We start from the raw sequence: 13,444 nt of genomic DNA, 5'->3' as shown, positions 1-13,444 counted from the left end.
GCTTATGGCAACACCAGATCCTTAACCCACTGAGTGAGGCCAGGGATCAAACCCACATCCTATTGGATACTAGTCAGGTTCCTTAACCACTGAGCCATGATGGGAACTCCTCAGCCCTCATGGTTCTTAACATTACCAAAATACTGTCTTAGCATCAGTTTTTCTAGAATTGTTTAGGTATCTTCTAACAGTTAAATAGTTTGGTAACAAAGAACATGGAGATGTTTTTATTCATTTTTTTGATGACTGTTATCATGCATTTTTAAGTGAATTGACAAATTTAAATATAAACTCTAAATAAAAAGTGCAGTTAATTTGGAAAACCATGGTTATCCTGAAAGTTGACAAGGAAAAGTACTTTTTAAAAAATGTGCCTTGAAGTTCCTGTCATGGCTCAGTGGAAACGAACCCAACTAGGAACCATGAGGTTGAGGGTTCGATCCCTGGCTTCGCTCAGTGGATTAAGGATCCGATGTTGCCGTAAGCTGTGGTGTGGGTCACAGATGCAGCGCGGGTCTGGCGATGCTGTGGCTGTGGTGTCGGCTGGCAGCTACAGCTCTGATTAGATCCCTAGCCTGGGAACCTCCATGTGTCACTGGTGTGGCCCTCAAAAGACAAAAGACAGAAAAAAAAAAAAAAAAAAGCCTTCTGGAAAGATCCCCTGTCATGGCTCAATAGTTAATGAACCTGACTAGTAACCATGAGTATGCAGATTCGATCCCTGGCCTCACTCATTAAGTTAAGGATCTGGTGTTGCCATGAGCTATGGTGTATGTCGCAGATGCGGCTTGGATCTGGCATTGCTGTGTCTGTGGTATAGGTTAGCGGCTCTGATTCGACCCCTAGCCTGGGAACCTGCATATGCTGCAGGTGCAGCCCTAAAAAAAACAAAAAGACAAAAAATAATAATAATAACTTCAGGACATATATCAATGTATCCTTTTCATGTCTGATTAAGTAAATATTCATTAACAACTTTATGCCCTAGTGCTAAGTTACTTATGTATTTTAGGTATGTTTGAGATGGGAATGACCTTAATGTTTTACTTTTGAAATTCTTTTGTTCCAGGCACCGGCATATGTTTGTGAAACTAATTGACATGGATCATGTCATGAAGGTAGGAGAGAAACTTTATGTCATCCTTTCATTTCCTCTTTCAATTCTAAAAGTAAATGTAATCTCTCTTTTTTTTTTTTTTCTTCCCAGGCTAAATCCATCAGAGAATTTGACAAGCGATTCACAGCAGTCATGTTTGGTTACCGAACAATTGACGATTATTATACTGATGCCAGTCCAAATCGTCGACTGAAATCAGTGGGGATTCCAGTGTTGTGCCTCAATTCTGTGGATGATGTTTTTTCACCCAGTCATGGTAAATTAACATCTTTGTATACAATTTGACATGAATGAACCTTTAAAATACTGTTCTTTTTAGGAAAATACAAGGATAAGAAATAAAATGTCAGTCATATATTGTTTTCCACTGTGATAAATAAAAAAGAACTTGAGGAGTTCCCGTCGTGGCGCAGTGGTTAACGAATCTGACTAGGAACCATGAGGTTGCGGGTTCGGTCCCTGCCCTTGCTCAGTGGGTTAAGGATCCGGCATTGCCGTGAGCTGTGGTATAGGTGGCAGACGCAGCTCGGATCCTGCGTTGCTGTGGCTCTGGCGTAGGCCGGTGGCTACAGCTCCGATTCGACCCCTAGCCTGGGAACCTCCATATGCCGCGGGAGCGGCCCAAAGAAATAGCAAAAAGACCAAAAAAAAAAAAAAAAAAAAAAAACTTGACACTCATAATTTAGTGTCTAAATATCTCAGATCACTTTACATATTTTTATACACCCTTATCTAGTCTACTGTGACATCCTCAGAACAAATTATGACTCTCAATATTTTGCTTGTTCCCAGAGTTCCCGTTGTGGCTCAGTGGTTAACGAACCCGAGCATCCATGAGGATGCAGGTTCAATCCCTGGCCTTGCTCAGGGTTAAGGATCCGGCATTTCTGTGAGCTGTGGTGTAGGTGGCAGATGTGGCTTGGATCCCAAGTTGCCGTGGCTGTGGTGTAGGCCAGCAGCTACAGCTCCTATTGGACCCCTAGCCTGGGAACCTCCATATGCCACAGGTGCAACCCTAAAAAGACAAAAGACAAAAAATATTTTGCTTGTTCTCACTTTTTTTTTTCTTTTTTTTTGTCTTTTTGCTATTTCTTTGGGCTGCTCCCACAGCATATGGAGGTTCCCAGGCTAGGGGTCGAATCGGAGCTGTAGCCCCTGGCCTACGCCAGAGCCACAGCAACTCAGGATCCGAGCCGCATCTGCAACCTACACCACAGCTCACAGCAATGCCGGATCGTCAACCCACTGAGCAAGGGCAGGGACCGAACCCGCAACCTCAAGGTTCCTAGTCGGATTCATTAACCACTGTGCCACGACGGGAACTCCCTGTTCTCACTTTTTATAACCTTTCATTCTTATCAAATAACTGTTCTTTGGACAAACTATGTTACAGTATCTTGGCCTCTAGAATACATTGTCATCACTTGTTTTATCTTCCAGAAGTTCTTATCCAGAAGGCTTTGGAATTTTCCTCTCCTTTTAATCTAGAGGAGAACTTGACTGAGACTTAGATATCTCAATGAGTATAGCACCTTTGGACTATAAGGTCATTTTCAAGGGAAACAGCCTGTTTTCCCCCTGAATACTGGATAAAAGTATGGCCAAATTTAACTTCCTAGCTCTATTAATTCAAGAAATATAGAATTTGGTAACAAAGCTGTATGTGCATGTGTTCATACATTAAAGCAATATAAGATGCCTAGAAGTAACTTAAATATAAGTAGACTTAACCTCTAATATTTTCTAATGAATTTTCACAAAGCTTTTTATAAAATGTTTTCTCCTTATTTCTCCCCTAAATTGTTTTTTATTACTCAGTGAATTTATTACATTTATAGTTGTACAATGATCATCCCAATCCAGTTTTATAGTATTTCCATCCCACACTCCCAGCACATCCCCCACTCCCATCTCCCCTAAATTCTTTTAAAATATTTTCCCAAGTATTTCATTTAAAAAAAATTATTTTGGCTAAAAACACAGTACATTGTATTGTCAAAGTTTCAGAAAGTCCCCAAAGTTTTTTTTTAAAAATCACTGACCATCTCTCTAGTGGATATCATTTTATTGTATGATTTGTGACTAAATCACAGGTGGCTTTAGATGACTGGGACTTTTGGTCTTTGACTACAAATCAGAAAATTACACTGTGAACTTTAGTATCAGTTGAATTACGTGGAGATTGTTTAACCTTTCTCATCAAATTAACAAGGTCTTGTATTTCTGCATCTATTTTTATGTTTCACAGGCTCTTCTTCCACCAATAGAAATTTCCTAGCTTTTAACTTGACCCACTTGTTTGAAGTTTAAGCCATTCCTTATTCTTTCCCAAACCCTTAAAATCATCTCACCACTCTGAAATAGTGGACAATTGTCTGTGTTCTGAGAGCACAGGCAGCCAGTATCTTTCACATGACTGGTACATGGCCCAGCCTTTTGTTCTTGTGATATGACTGTGACTATCAGTGTGTTAGAAATTTCTGAAATTGGGGCTCTTAATAATCCCATCAGAGGCAAGTGAAGCACTCAAAGTCCTTAATGTGAGGTGAAAAAGGAAAAGCAAAAATAGTATGTCATTTCACCTGCTCCTCCCCTTAAGCTCTCACACCTGATCCCAAGATAGATGTTCATGGTTTTTAGGTGTGACTGGATAAGGATATGAGTTCAGGGCCTATTTAGGACAAGGATTAGGCTTCCTAGGCCTTGATTTAAGGTCTTTAGCTTTATTCTTCAAGGGATGTGGTGAGAGGTCCAACTTAGAGCATCATCTAAACAGGCAGTTTGGGTCCAGCAGTGGCTCTATCTTGGAAGGGTCTCAGTTCTCCTGTAGTGTGTTAGTTTACATTCCTTCGTTGGAAGGGTGTGGGATAGGGAGATCTTACCTTTAATGAACTCATTTACCTGTAAGACTCTACCCAGGATGTGAAGGTCTAATTATTGCATCAACCATGTTATCTTAATTAGAGATATAAGATGTAGCAGTATCTTTAATCAGAACATTTCTCCTTCTCATACCAGGTTGTGATCCAGTACAGATCACAACCCACAGTGTGTACCCACAGCATGTTGAAGTTCCCAGTCCCAGTATGGAACCTGCAGCACAGCAGTTATGATGCTAAATCCTCAACCACTAGGCCACCAGAAAACTCCATTATAGATCCTAAATCAAAACATTTTCACTGTTTGAGCTCTAACCCAGGGTTGGGGGGAAAATAAAAATAAATAATTCATGTCCTTTAAAGTTTTTTGGGTTTTTTGGTTTTTTGATTTTTTGTTTGTTTGTTTTGTTTTGTTTTTTAGGGCTACACCCATAGCATATGGAGGTTCCCAGGCTAGGGGTCCAATAGGAGCTGTAGCCACCGGCCTACACCACAACCACAGTAACTCTGGATCCAAGCCACGTCTGTGACCTACACCATGCTCATGGCAATGCTGGATCCTTAACCCACTGAACAAGGACAGGGATAGAACCTGCGTCCTCATGGATGCTAGTCTTGTTCGTTAACCACTGAGCCACGATGGGAACTCTGTTCACCATTTCTTTTTTTTTTTCTTTTTTACTTTTTTTTTGGTCTTTTTTGCCATTCTTGGGCCGTTCCCACGGCATATAGAGGATCCCAGGCTAGGGATCTAATCGGAGCTGTAGCTGCTGGCCTACGCCAGAGCCACAGCAACTCGGGATCTTGAGCCACGTCTGCAACCTACACCACAGCTCATGGCAACTCCGGATCCTTAACCCACTGAGCAAGGCCAGGGATCGAACCCACAAGCTCATGGTTCCTAGTCGGATTTGTTAACCACTGAGCCATGACAGGAACTCCACCATTTCTTGAATTATTAATTTCTCAAAACAAAGCTGGACCTATACTTTTGTGTCAAGATTAAATACTTGGTTTGGATTGATTCCTCCAAAAATAATGTGAAATGATATGAACATGAACCGGTATAAAAATATAGGTGATTGATATAAATTAGTCAGACTTACTCCATTAGCCGTGCTCATTACAAATGTTTGTTTGTTTGTTGTCTTTTTGCCTTTTCTAGGGCTGATCCCATGGCGTATGGAGATTCCTAGGCTAGGGGTCTAATCGGAGCTGTAGCCACTTGCCTACACCAGAGCCACAGCAACACGGGATCCAAGCCGCATCTGCAAACTACACTACAGCTCATGGCAACGCCGGATAGTTAACCCACTGAGCAAGGCCAGGGATTGAACCCTCAACCTCGTGGTTCCTAGTCGGATTCGTTAACTACTGAGCCACCATGGGAACTCCACAAATGTTTGTTTGTTTAATGGTGTTTTAGTTTATAGAGATTGGAAATGATAAAGGTGTATACTTTTCCAAACAACAACTGGTAATAATTATATATATTTTCTCTTTTTCCCTTCTCTGACCCCTCCCCCATTTTTCATCAAGCTATTCCAATAGAAACTGCTAAGCAAAACCCTAATGTCGCTTTGGTCCTTACTTCTTATGGAGGTCACATTGGTTTTCTGGAGGGAATCTGGCCAAGGCAGTCCACGTACATGGATCGAGTCTTCAAGCAGTTTGTGCAGGCCATGGTTGAACACGGACATGAACTCTCTAGCATGTAGTTCTTCTGGGGCATTTTGTCTGAACCACTGTAGGAAGGTAGCTCAGCTTAGTGCACAAACCTTAACTACTGTATATAAAGCAAATAAGCCAGCAGGGGTTAAAGAGGTCCAGAATGACATACAAAAACTACTTTTGGGGGAAACAACTTTGTAGCAAGAAATAAAATATAGATTTAGATGGTAACTTACGTAGATTTTATTTTTCCTATGCCTTACCACGTTTGACCTTAAGTAAAGTAGTACAAACATGGAACTGCACTTAACCAAAACTATTGTATGAAAAGACTTTAATTCCTCAGGGTTTTAATTTAGGCTAGTATTTTTTTAGATTACTTATTTTAGGTGATATATGGTCCTTTCATAATTGTTAAAGAGACTTTTGTTGTTTGAGTGTAAGTTATAAGTTGGCACATTCCTAGGGGTATTTATACCTAATGATGGCAGCCTACAAACTAAAATAAGATAAAATGCAATGTGCTGAATCTTTTATGTATTTTAACTTTGAAAGGCAAATGCAACAATGTTAGACTGACTTCTGTACATGCTCTTTTACTCTGATAATATTAAAGCTGATTTATGTTTTATAATGATTATAGTTCACATGCTTATTTTTAAAATAGTACATATGCATACATATATAACATATATAGTATTATATTAAATAAATTGTACCATTTTAAATCATTTCTTTGTGAGGTGGTTTTTGTTTTGTTTTGTTTTTTTGCCCATGTCTCATGCATGTGGAAATTCCTGGGCCAGGAATCAAACCTGCACCACAGCAGTGGCCCAAGCCACAGCAGTGACAACACCAGATCCTTAACCTGCTGAGCCCCACAGGAACTCCTTTGTGAGTTTTTATCCACAAAAATGTAGTCCTTAGAAAGTAATTTATGATAATTTCATAAATGCATTAGTAAGAAATATTAAAATGGTTTTGTTGCACTGTTTCCAGAATACTGGGCTTCCGCCATTCATACCAATTAAAAATTCTTTCAGCTAGGAGTTCCTGTTGTGGCTCAGTGGTAACAAACCCGCCTAGTATCCATGAGGACATAGGTTCCATCCCTGGGCTCACTCAGTGTGTTAAGGATCTGGCATTTCCCCGAGCTGCTGTGTAGTCTGCAGACTCAGCTTGGATCTGGTGTTGCTATGGCTGTGGTGGCCGGCCCTAAAAAGAAAAAAAAAATTCAGCTATAGGAAATGCATCTAACAGTTGCCGAGACCAGCTCAGCAGGGTGGGGCTGAAGAACAGGTGCTATAGAACTTAAGGAAAAAAGTTAACATAAAACAAGACACAGAGACATTTATCTTAAGTAAAGGTGGGAACTGGGGACTCAAGGTCTCAGGGACCAAGAGCCCTGCCTCAAGAAACCACACTGCTTTTATTGTGCTCTTTAGATGAGATCAAGTGAGGAGTGGCTGTGGGTGGATGATATAGGGTTTGTTTACTATTATATAAGTTCTTTTACTATATTAAAAGCCACTTAGTTGATAAAAGGTTAAGCTCTTACTCTGACCTCTAGGCACATAACAGTTCTTAAGCTTAAGTCATTTACCAGCACTGTGACTGTTTTTCAAGCAGGAAGATGGGATAAAGTAAAGAAGGACAAAATGGAGTTTTCAGAGAAATATGTCTCACAACAGTGACTTGGGAATAACAATATTTAACAACATTGCATCACAAGAAGTCTCCAGGTAAGCAGGTCAGGGCTGATGTAGGTGTTTACCACGGTCATCAGAGACCCAAGCACTTTCTATTGCCACATCCCTAGCAGGCAGAGTAGCTAGTTATCTCTAGACACAGGACATCACATTTGTATTCAGAGAAGAGAAAGAGGGAAGGAGTGGGGCCAGACACATCTTCCCCTTTGGGAAAGTGAAAGCTTTCTCAGAAGACTTGGCTTGTATCTACCAGCCAGATCTGTGTCAAATGGTCGCCCTGGTTGGAGGGAGGCTGGGAAATCAAGTATATAAACTTTTCCAATTGCAGTGGAGACAAAGGAGAAGGGAAAGGCTAACCAGGCAATAGCAATATCTTCCATACAGTTCAACATCTTTTCCTACTATTTCCACCGTTTAAAAAATGTATTTTGTATCATGTTAAGAAAACCATGTAATAAAAGCATATTAACACAGAACTGTTTACTAAAAATGCCACCTTTTGGAGAGTTAGTGTTAATGTACTCTCGTAGATACGCTGTAACCGTGTCTAGAATGAAAGCAGTGATAATGCCAGTGATTTTCTTTCCTTTCAGATACATTCCGATTCGATAGTAATAACTCTCATGTTCAGGTGGGGCTGATCTTATAGATTTTAAACAAATTATGTCAGGAAGATTGTCCCCCTTGGCCATTGTCAGAACTGGCAAGGTAGCTCACACAAAAATTAATTCCAGCTAGATGAAAGAGAGAAGCATTTTTTAATTTATAAAAGTCCAAATGAAAATGTGGAAGGTTTTTATAATTTTTAGAATTAGAAGTCCTTCTTAAGCAAAATATAAAAATGAGAAGGCCAAAGAACAAAACCGACAGATACATTCACATAAAGATTAAGAAAAAAAACTTCAGTTCTACAAAACCACCATAACCAAAATTAAAATACAAATGGCAGGAATTCAGTTGTGGCTCAGCAGTAATGAACCCAACTGATATCTGTGAGGACGCAGGTTCAATCCCTGGCCTCACTCAGTGGGTTAGGGATCTGGTGTTGCCGTGAGCTGTGGTATAGGTCACAGACACAGCTTAGATCACGTGTTGCCATGGCTGTGGTATAGACCAGCGACTACAGCTCTGATTCGACCTGTAGCCTGGAACTTCCATATACCATGGATATGTCCCTAAAAAGACCAAAACAAACAAGAAATATTTGCAATATATACAGGGCTAATATATCAAATAGCTAAAGAACCCCTAAAAATTAGTAATGAAATATCTGATTGAAAAATGGTCAAAATATATAAAAAAGATACTCATAAGAAAAATAAGTTTATAATAAGGTGAATAGGGAGTTCCTGTTGTGTCACAGTGGTAACAAATCTGACTAGGAACCATGAGGTTGCAGGTTCGAGCCTTGGCCTCCCTCAGTGGGTTGAGGATCCAGCCTTGCCATGAGCTATGATGTAGGTCACAGACAGGCTCAGATCTGGCGTTGATGTGACTGTGGTGTAGGCCAGTGGCTACAGCTCCAATTCAACCCCTATCCTGGGAACCTCCATATGCCATGGGTATGGCCCTAAAAAGACAAAAAGACCAAAAAATTTAAAAAATTTAAAAAATAAGGTGAATAATCTCACTAGTAACTTAGGAAATGAAAAATTTTAAAACAGGGATATTTGTGACCATTGGAGTTCCCGTCATGGAATCCAACTAGTATCCCTGAGTATGTGGTTTCGATCCCTGGCTTCACTTGGTGGGTTAAGGATCTGGGGTTGCTATGGGCTGTGGTGTAGGTTGCAGACATGGCTCAGATCCCAAGTTGCTGTGGCTGTGGTGTAGGCCAGTAGCTGCAGCTCCAATTCTACCCCTAGCCTGGGAACCTCCATATGCCCTAAAAAGACCAAAAAAAAAAAAAAAAAAATTGTGACCATCAAACTGTGAGTGTAATAACATACAGGATAATATACAAAGTTGGTGATAGTGTGGGGAAAGTTACCGAAATCATTGGTGGGTATGTAAACTAGCAATTATTTTTTGGAAGACAAAAAATTTGACAGTATTAAAGTACAAAAGCAACCATGTTTAGCAATTCCAATTTGAAGAATCTACCCTATAGGATAGGAATAGCTATAGGAAAAGCTAGCAAGGATGTGTAAATATATAGGTTTGTAGCTGCTCTGGACATTTAGGATAACATACTCAGTGAGAAAGTGGGTAAGTTATGACACATTCACAGAATATAACGAGCAAAAATAATGAGGTAGTCCTTTATGTACTGATTTATAAAGCTATTTCTGATCAACTAATAAAACAATTTGTTGGTTCATACGTATTATCTCAGTATAAACAAAAACAAAATACAGCAATACGTGCGTGTGATGTGTTATGTTAGTTACAATGAGATGAGCATTTTCAAGTGTTAATTCTTTTACACGGAGGGTAAACGATTCTCAACAGTTGTTTCTCCAATACTAATAAGCTCTGAGAAAGAAGGACTATCTTTTCAATATGTCTACATCCCAAGCACTTAGCATACTGCATGGAACAGTGTAGGTCCTTAGCATCAGCTGGGTAATAGTGGTTTGTGTAAGAATGAAAATATTGGGTGTTCCTGTTGTGGGGTGCAGCAGAAACTAATCCAACTAGTATCCATGAAGATGCAGGTTGGATTCCTGGCCTCACTCAGTGGGTCAAGGAGCAAACAAAAAAAAGAAAAGAAAAAAGAAACTACTACCTTGTAAGCCTCTTCTCTATTTTGAAGAGTCAATTTGAAGTGTATTCTGGAATTTTTCCAGCTGATTACTCAGTTTCTATTGATTATTGTCACCATTAAACATTTATTCAAAGCTTCCTTCCAGAGCATTGTTTTTTGTTTTGTTTTGTTTTTTTAGGGGCCACACCCTCGACTTTTGGAATTTCCCAGGCTAGGGGTCAAATCGGAGCTATAGCTGCTGGCTTATACCACAGCAACATAAATTCTGAGCTGCGTCTTTGACCTACACCACATCTCATGGCAACACTGGATCATGGACGCATTGAGCAAGGCCAGGGATGGAACCTGCATCCTCATGGATACTAGTCAGATTCATTTCCACTGCACCACAACAGGAACTCCCAGTGCATTGTTGTTGAAGTAGGGATACAAAAGGATACACTGGCTTTTTCCCCCTTTCTTTCCCTTTTGGCAGTTTCTATACATAATATCTCAAACCCAGTGCATACACACATACGTATTGCTGCAGGCCCGTCCCCAGCCCGTCCCCAACAAGGGTCTGCCTTCCTGGTGTTGTTTCAGCTGAGACTGAATTTGGGTCAGAGGCAAAGGAAAGTTTTATTCTTCTATTAAAGAACAGAGACTTCACGTACTCTCGGTGGGTGGGCTGCTTCATAAGGATCTGGGGGGGTGGGGGGGGCGCCGTGCGAGGTTCTCGTGAGGCAGGCACAGCAGCGGCTGTGCAGTTGGGGCAGGTGTCTCTGCCCACAGCCCGGGGCCACCATCTTGGATTGAGTGTCCTGTGCTGCCGTCTGCTCACAGCCTGTCAGTGCACCCAGCTGAGGTGCTGGCGCAGCCATTTCACACAAGGAACTCCAGCCTGAAGTGCGGGGTTTGACGCCTCTAAATGCTGCGCCCTGCGAGCAAGGGGAACTATACTAAGCACAAAGGAAAAGAAGAAAAAAAAAGGTTAGACTTTATTACCCAGCTTCTATTTTTATTTCCAGGGAATTGTCAATGGGCTTTGCCGAAGACAGTTTTATAGAACAAAAGTTACTATGTGCAATAGTCATAGTGCAATATTTGCTCATATTTTGCAGCCCATCTTATTCTAGTCTTATCTATTTTATTTTCAACTATCCTATTTTCATTCTTTAAGAGAAAATGAAAAACTCTTTTCAGTTCTTAAATCTGGGCCATGGGTGTACGGAACTCACTGCATTCTTCTCTCTACTTTTTGGGTTTTGTTTTTTTTTTTTTTGTTTTTTTTTTGCAGTCCTTTTAGGGCCGAACCCGCAACATATGGAGGTTCCCAGGCTAGGGGCTGAATTGAAGCTGGAGCCGCCCGCCTACACCAGAGCCACAAGCAGCGCTAGGTCAGAGCTGCGTCTGCGACCTACACCACAGCCTACACCACAGCTCACAGCAATGCCGGATCCTTCACCCACTGAGCAAGGCCAGGGATCGACAGGGCAACCTCATGGTTCCTAGTCGGATTCGTTTCTGCTGTGCTACGACGAGAACGCCTCTCTACCTTTTGTGCTTTTTAAAAACGACTCTAGGAGTTCCCTTGTGGTGCAGCAGGTTAAGGATTCAGCATTGTCACTGCAGCATCTTGGGTCGCTGCTGTGACATGGGTTCAGTCCTTGCCCTAGGAACTTCCACATGCTGTGGTGTGGCAAAAAAATAAGTAAATAAAAATCAATTAAAAAAATTACTCTAAAAATGCACTTTTGAGGAGTTCCTGTCGTGGCTCAGTGGTTAAAGAATCTGACTAGGAACCATGAGGTTGCAGGTTCAATCCCTGGCCTTGCTCCATGGGTTAAGGATCCAGCGTTGTCGTGGGCTGTGGTGTAGGTCGCAGACGTGGCTCGGATCCCGCGTTGCTGTGGCTCTGGCATAGGCCGGTGGCTACAGCTCCGATTCGACCCCTAGCCTGGGAACCTCCATATGCCTCGGGTGCGGCTCTAGAAAAGGGCAAAAAGACCAAAAAAAAAAAAAGATGCACTTTTGAAACCCACTAATGTGTTGCAATCTGCAGTTTGAAAAACCATTCTGGAAGTTACTAGAAGTTAAAAGAAAAAAGTCACTATTGTCTATGGCAGCGTCAAGCTTAGTTAATAGCTTCTTTACTTCTCTGCTTTTCTCCAGCAGACTGAGCACATTGAAGACAAGAAATATGTTCTTTGCTCTTCATCTTATCCCCTGGGGCCAGCACAGTGGCAGCCTCATATTAGGTGTATTTTTAATTAATGATAATGAATACTTAGTGATACTTGAAATTTAGGCCCTGACGCTGACATAATGGTACATCTTACATACAAATCAGGGGTGAAGAAAGGAGGGATTTTTTACAACCTTTTCCCAAGTCGGAACATCTGTTAAAGCAGTCTGGGGAATTCCTGCTGTGGCACAGTGGATTAAGAACCTGACTGCAGGAGTTCCCATCGTGGTGCAGTGGTTAACGAATCTGACTGGGAACCATGAGGTTGCAGGTTCGATCCCTGGCCTTGCTCAGTGGGTTAAGGATCTGGTGTTGCGGTGAGCTGTGGTGTAGTCGAAGACACGGCTCGGATCCCGCATTGCTGTGGCTCTGGCATAGGCTGGTGGCTACAGCTCGGATTCGACCCCTAGCCTGGGAACCTCCATATGCTGCAGGAAGCAGCCCTAGAAAAGGCAAAAAGACAAAAAAAAAAAAAAAAGAACCTGACTGCAGGAGTTGTGGATTCCATCCCCGGTCCGGCTCAGTGAGTTAAAGGAACCAGCGTTGCTGCATCTGTGGCTCATATTCAGTCGCTGCCCCTGGAACTTCCATATGCAGCGGATATGACTATGAAGAAAAAATAAAAATTAGGGAGTTCCCATTGTGGCTCAGCGGTTAATGAACCCAGCTACTCTCCATGAGGACATGGGTTCGATCCCTTCTTTGCTCAGTGGGTTAAGGATCCGGTGTTGCCATGAGCTGTGCTGTAGGTTGCAGATGCAGCTCAGATCTGGCATTGCTGTGGCTGTGGTGTAGGCTGGCAGCTGTAGCTCTGATTTGATCCCCAGCCTGGGAACCTCCATATGCCCGCAGGTATGACCCTAAAAAGACAAAAAGACATAATAAATAAATAAAAATATTTTAAAGGGCAGTCTGTTTCCCCTGCAGACTTCGATGTCAAAATGGTAATTTGTATTTATTTATTTTTATGGCCACACCTGCGGCATATGGAGGTTCCCAGGCTAGGGGTCAAATCAGAGCTACAGCTGCTAGCCTACACCACAGCCACAGCAACGGGGAATCCAGCCGTGTCTGTGACCTATACCACAGCTCACAGCAACGCTGGATCCTTAACCCACTGAGCGAGGCCAGGGATAG

The 13,444-nt window shown here is 41.8% G+C and overlaps 1 protein-coding gene across 4 annotated transcripts in view; it reads left to right on the top strand.

Moving 5' to 3' along the window:
* The window catches only part of ABHD3 (abhydrolase domain containing 3), a 66,096-nt gene extending 59,698 nt beyond the window's left edge, over positions 1-6,398 (top strand). For 3 of the 4 annotated variants that reach the window (XM_021096170.1, XM_021096171.1, XM_021096169.1), the window contains 3 exons: positions 1,070-1,118; positions 1,208-1,373; positions 5,536-6,305. In XM_021096170.1, coding sequence (XP_020951829.1) covers positions 1,070-1,118; positions 1,208-1,373; positions 5,536-5,714 — 394 coding nt within the window. In that variant the 3' untranslated portion in view covers positions 5,715-6,305. Of the gene's footprint in view, positions 1-1,069; positions 1,119-1,207; positions 1,374-5,535 lie in introns of all 4 variants that reach the window. The other variant, XM_005653405.3, reaches the window with a different exon arrangement.

The sequence above is a fragment of the Sus scrofa genome, chromosome 6 (genome assembly GCF_000003025.6).
Source record: "Sus scrofa isolate TJ Tabasco breed Duroc chromosome 6, Sscrofa11.1, whole genome shotgun sequence".
Classification (NCBI taxonomy): domain Eukaryota; kingdom Metazoa; phylum Chordata; class Mammalia; order Artiodactyla; family Suidae; genus Sus; species Sus scrofa.
Note: the sequence above shows the minus strand (reverse complement) of the source record. Positions and strands in the feature narration are given on the sequence as shown.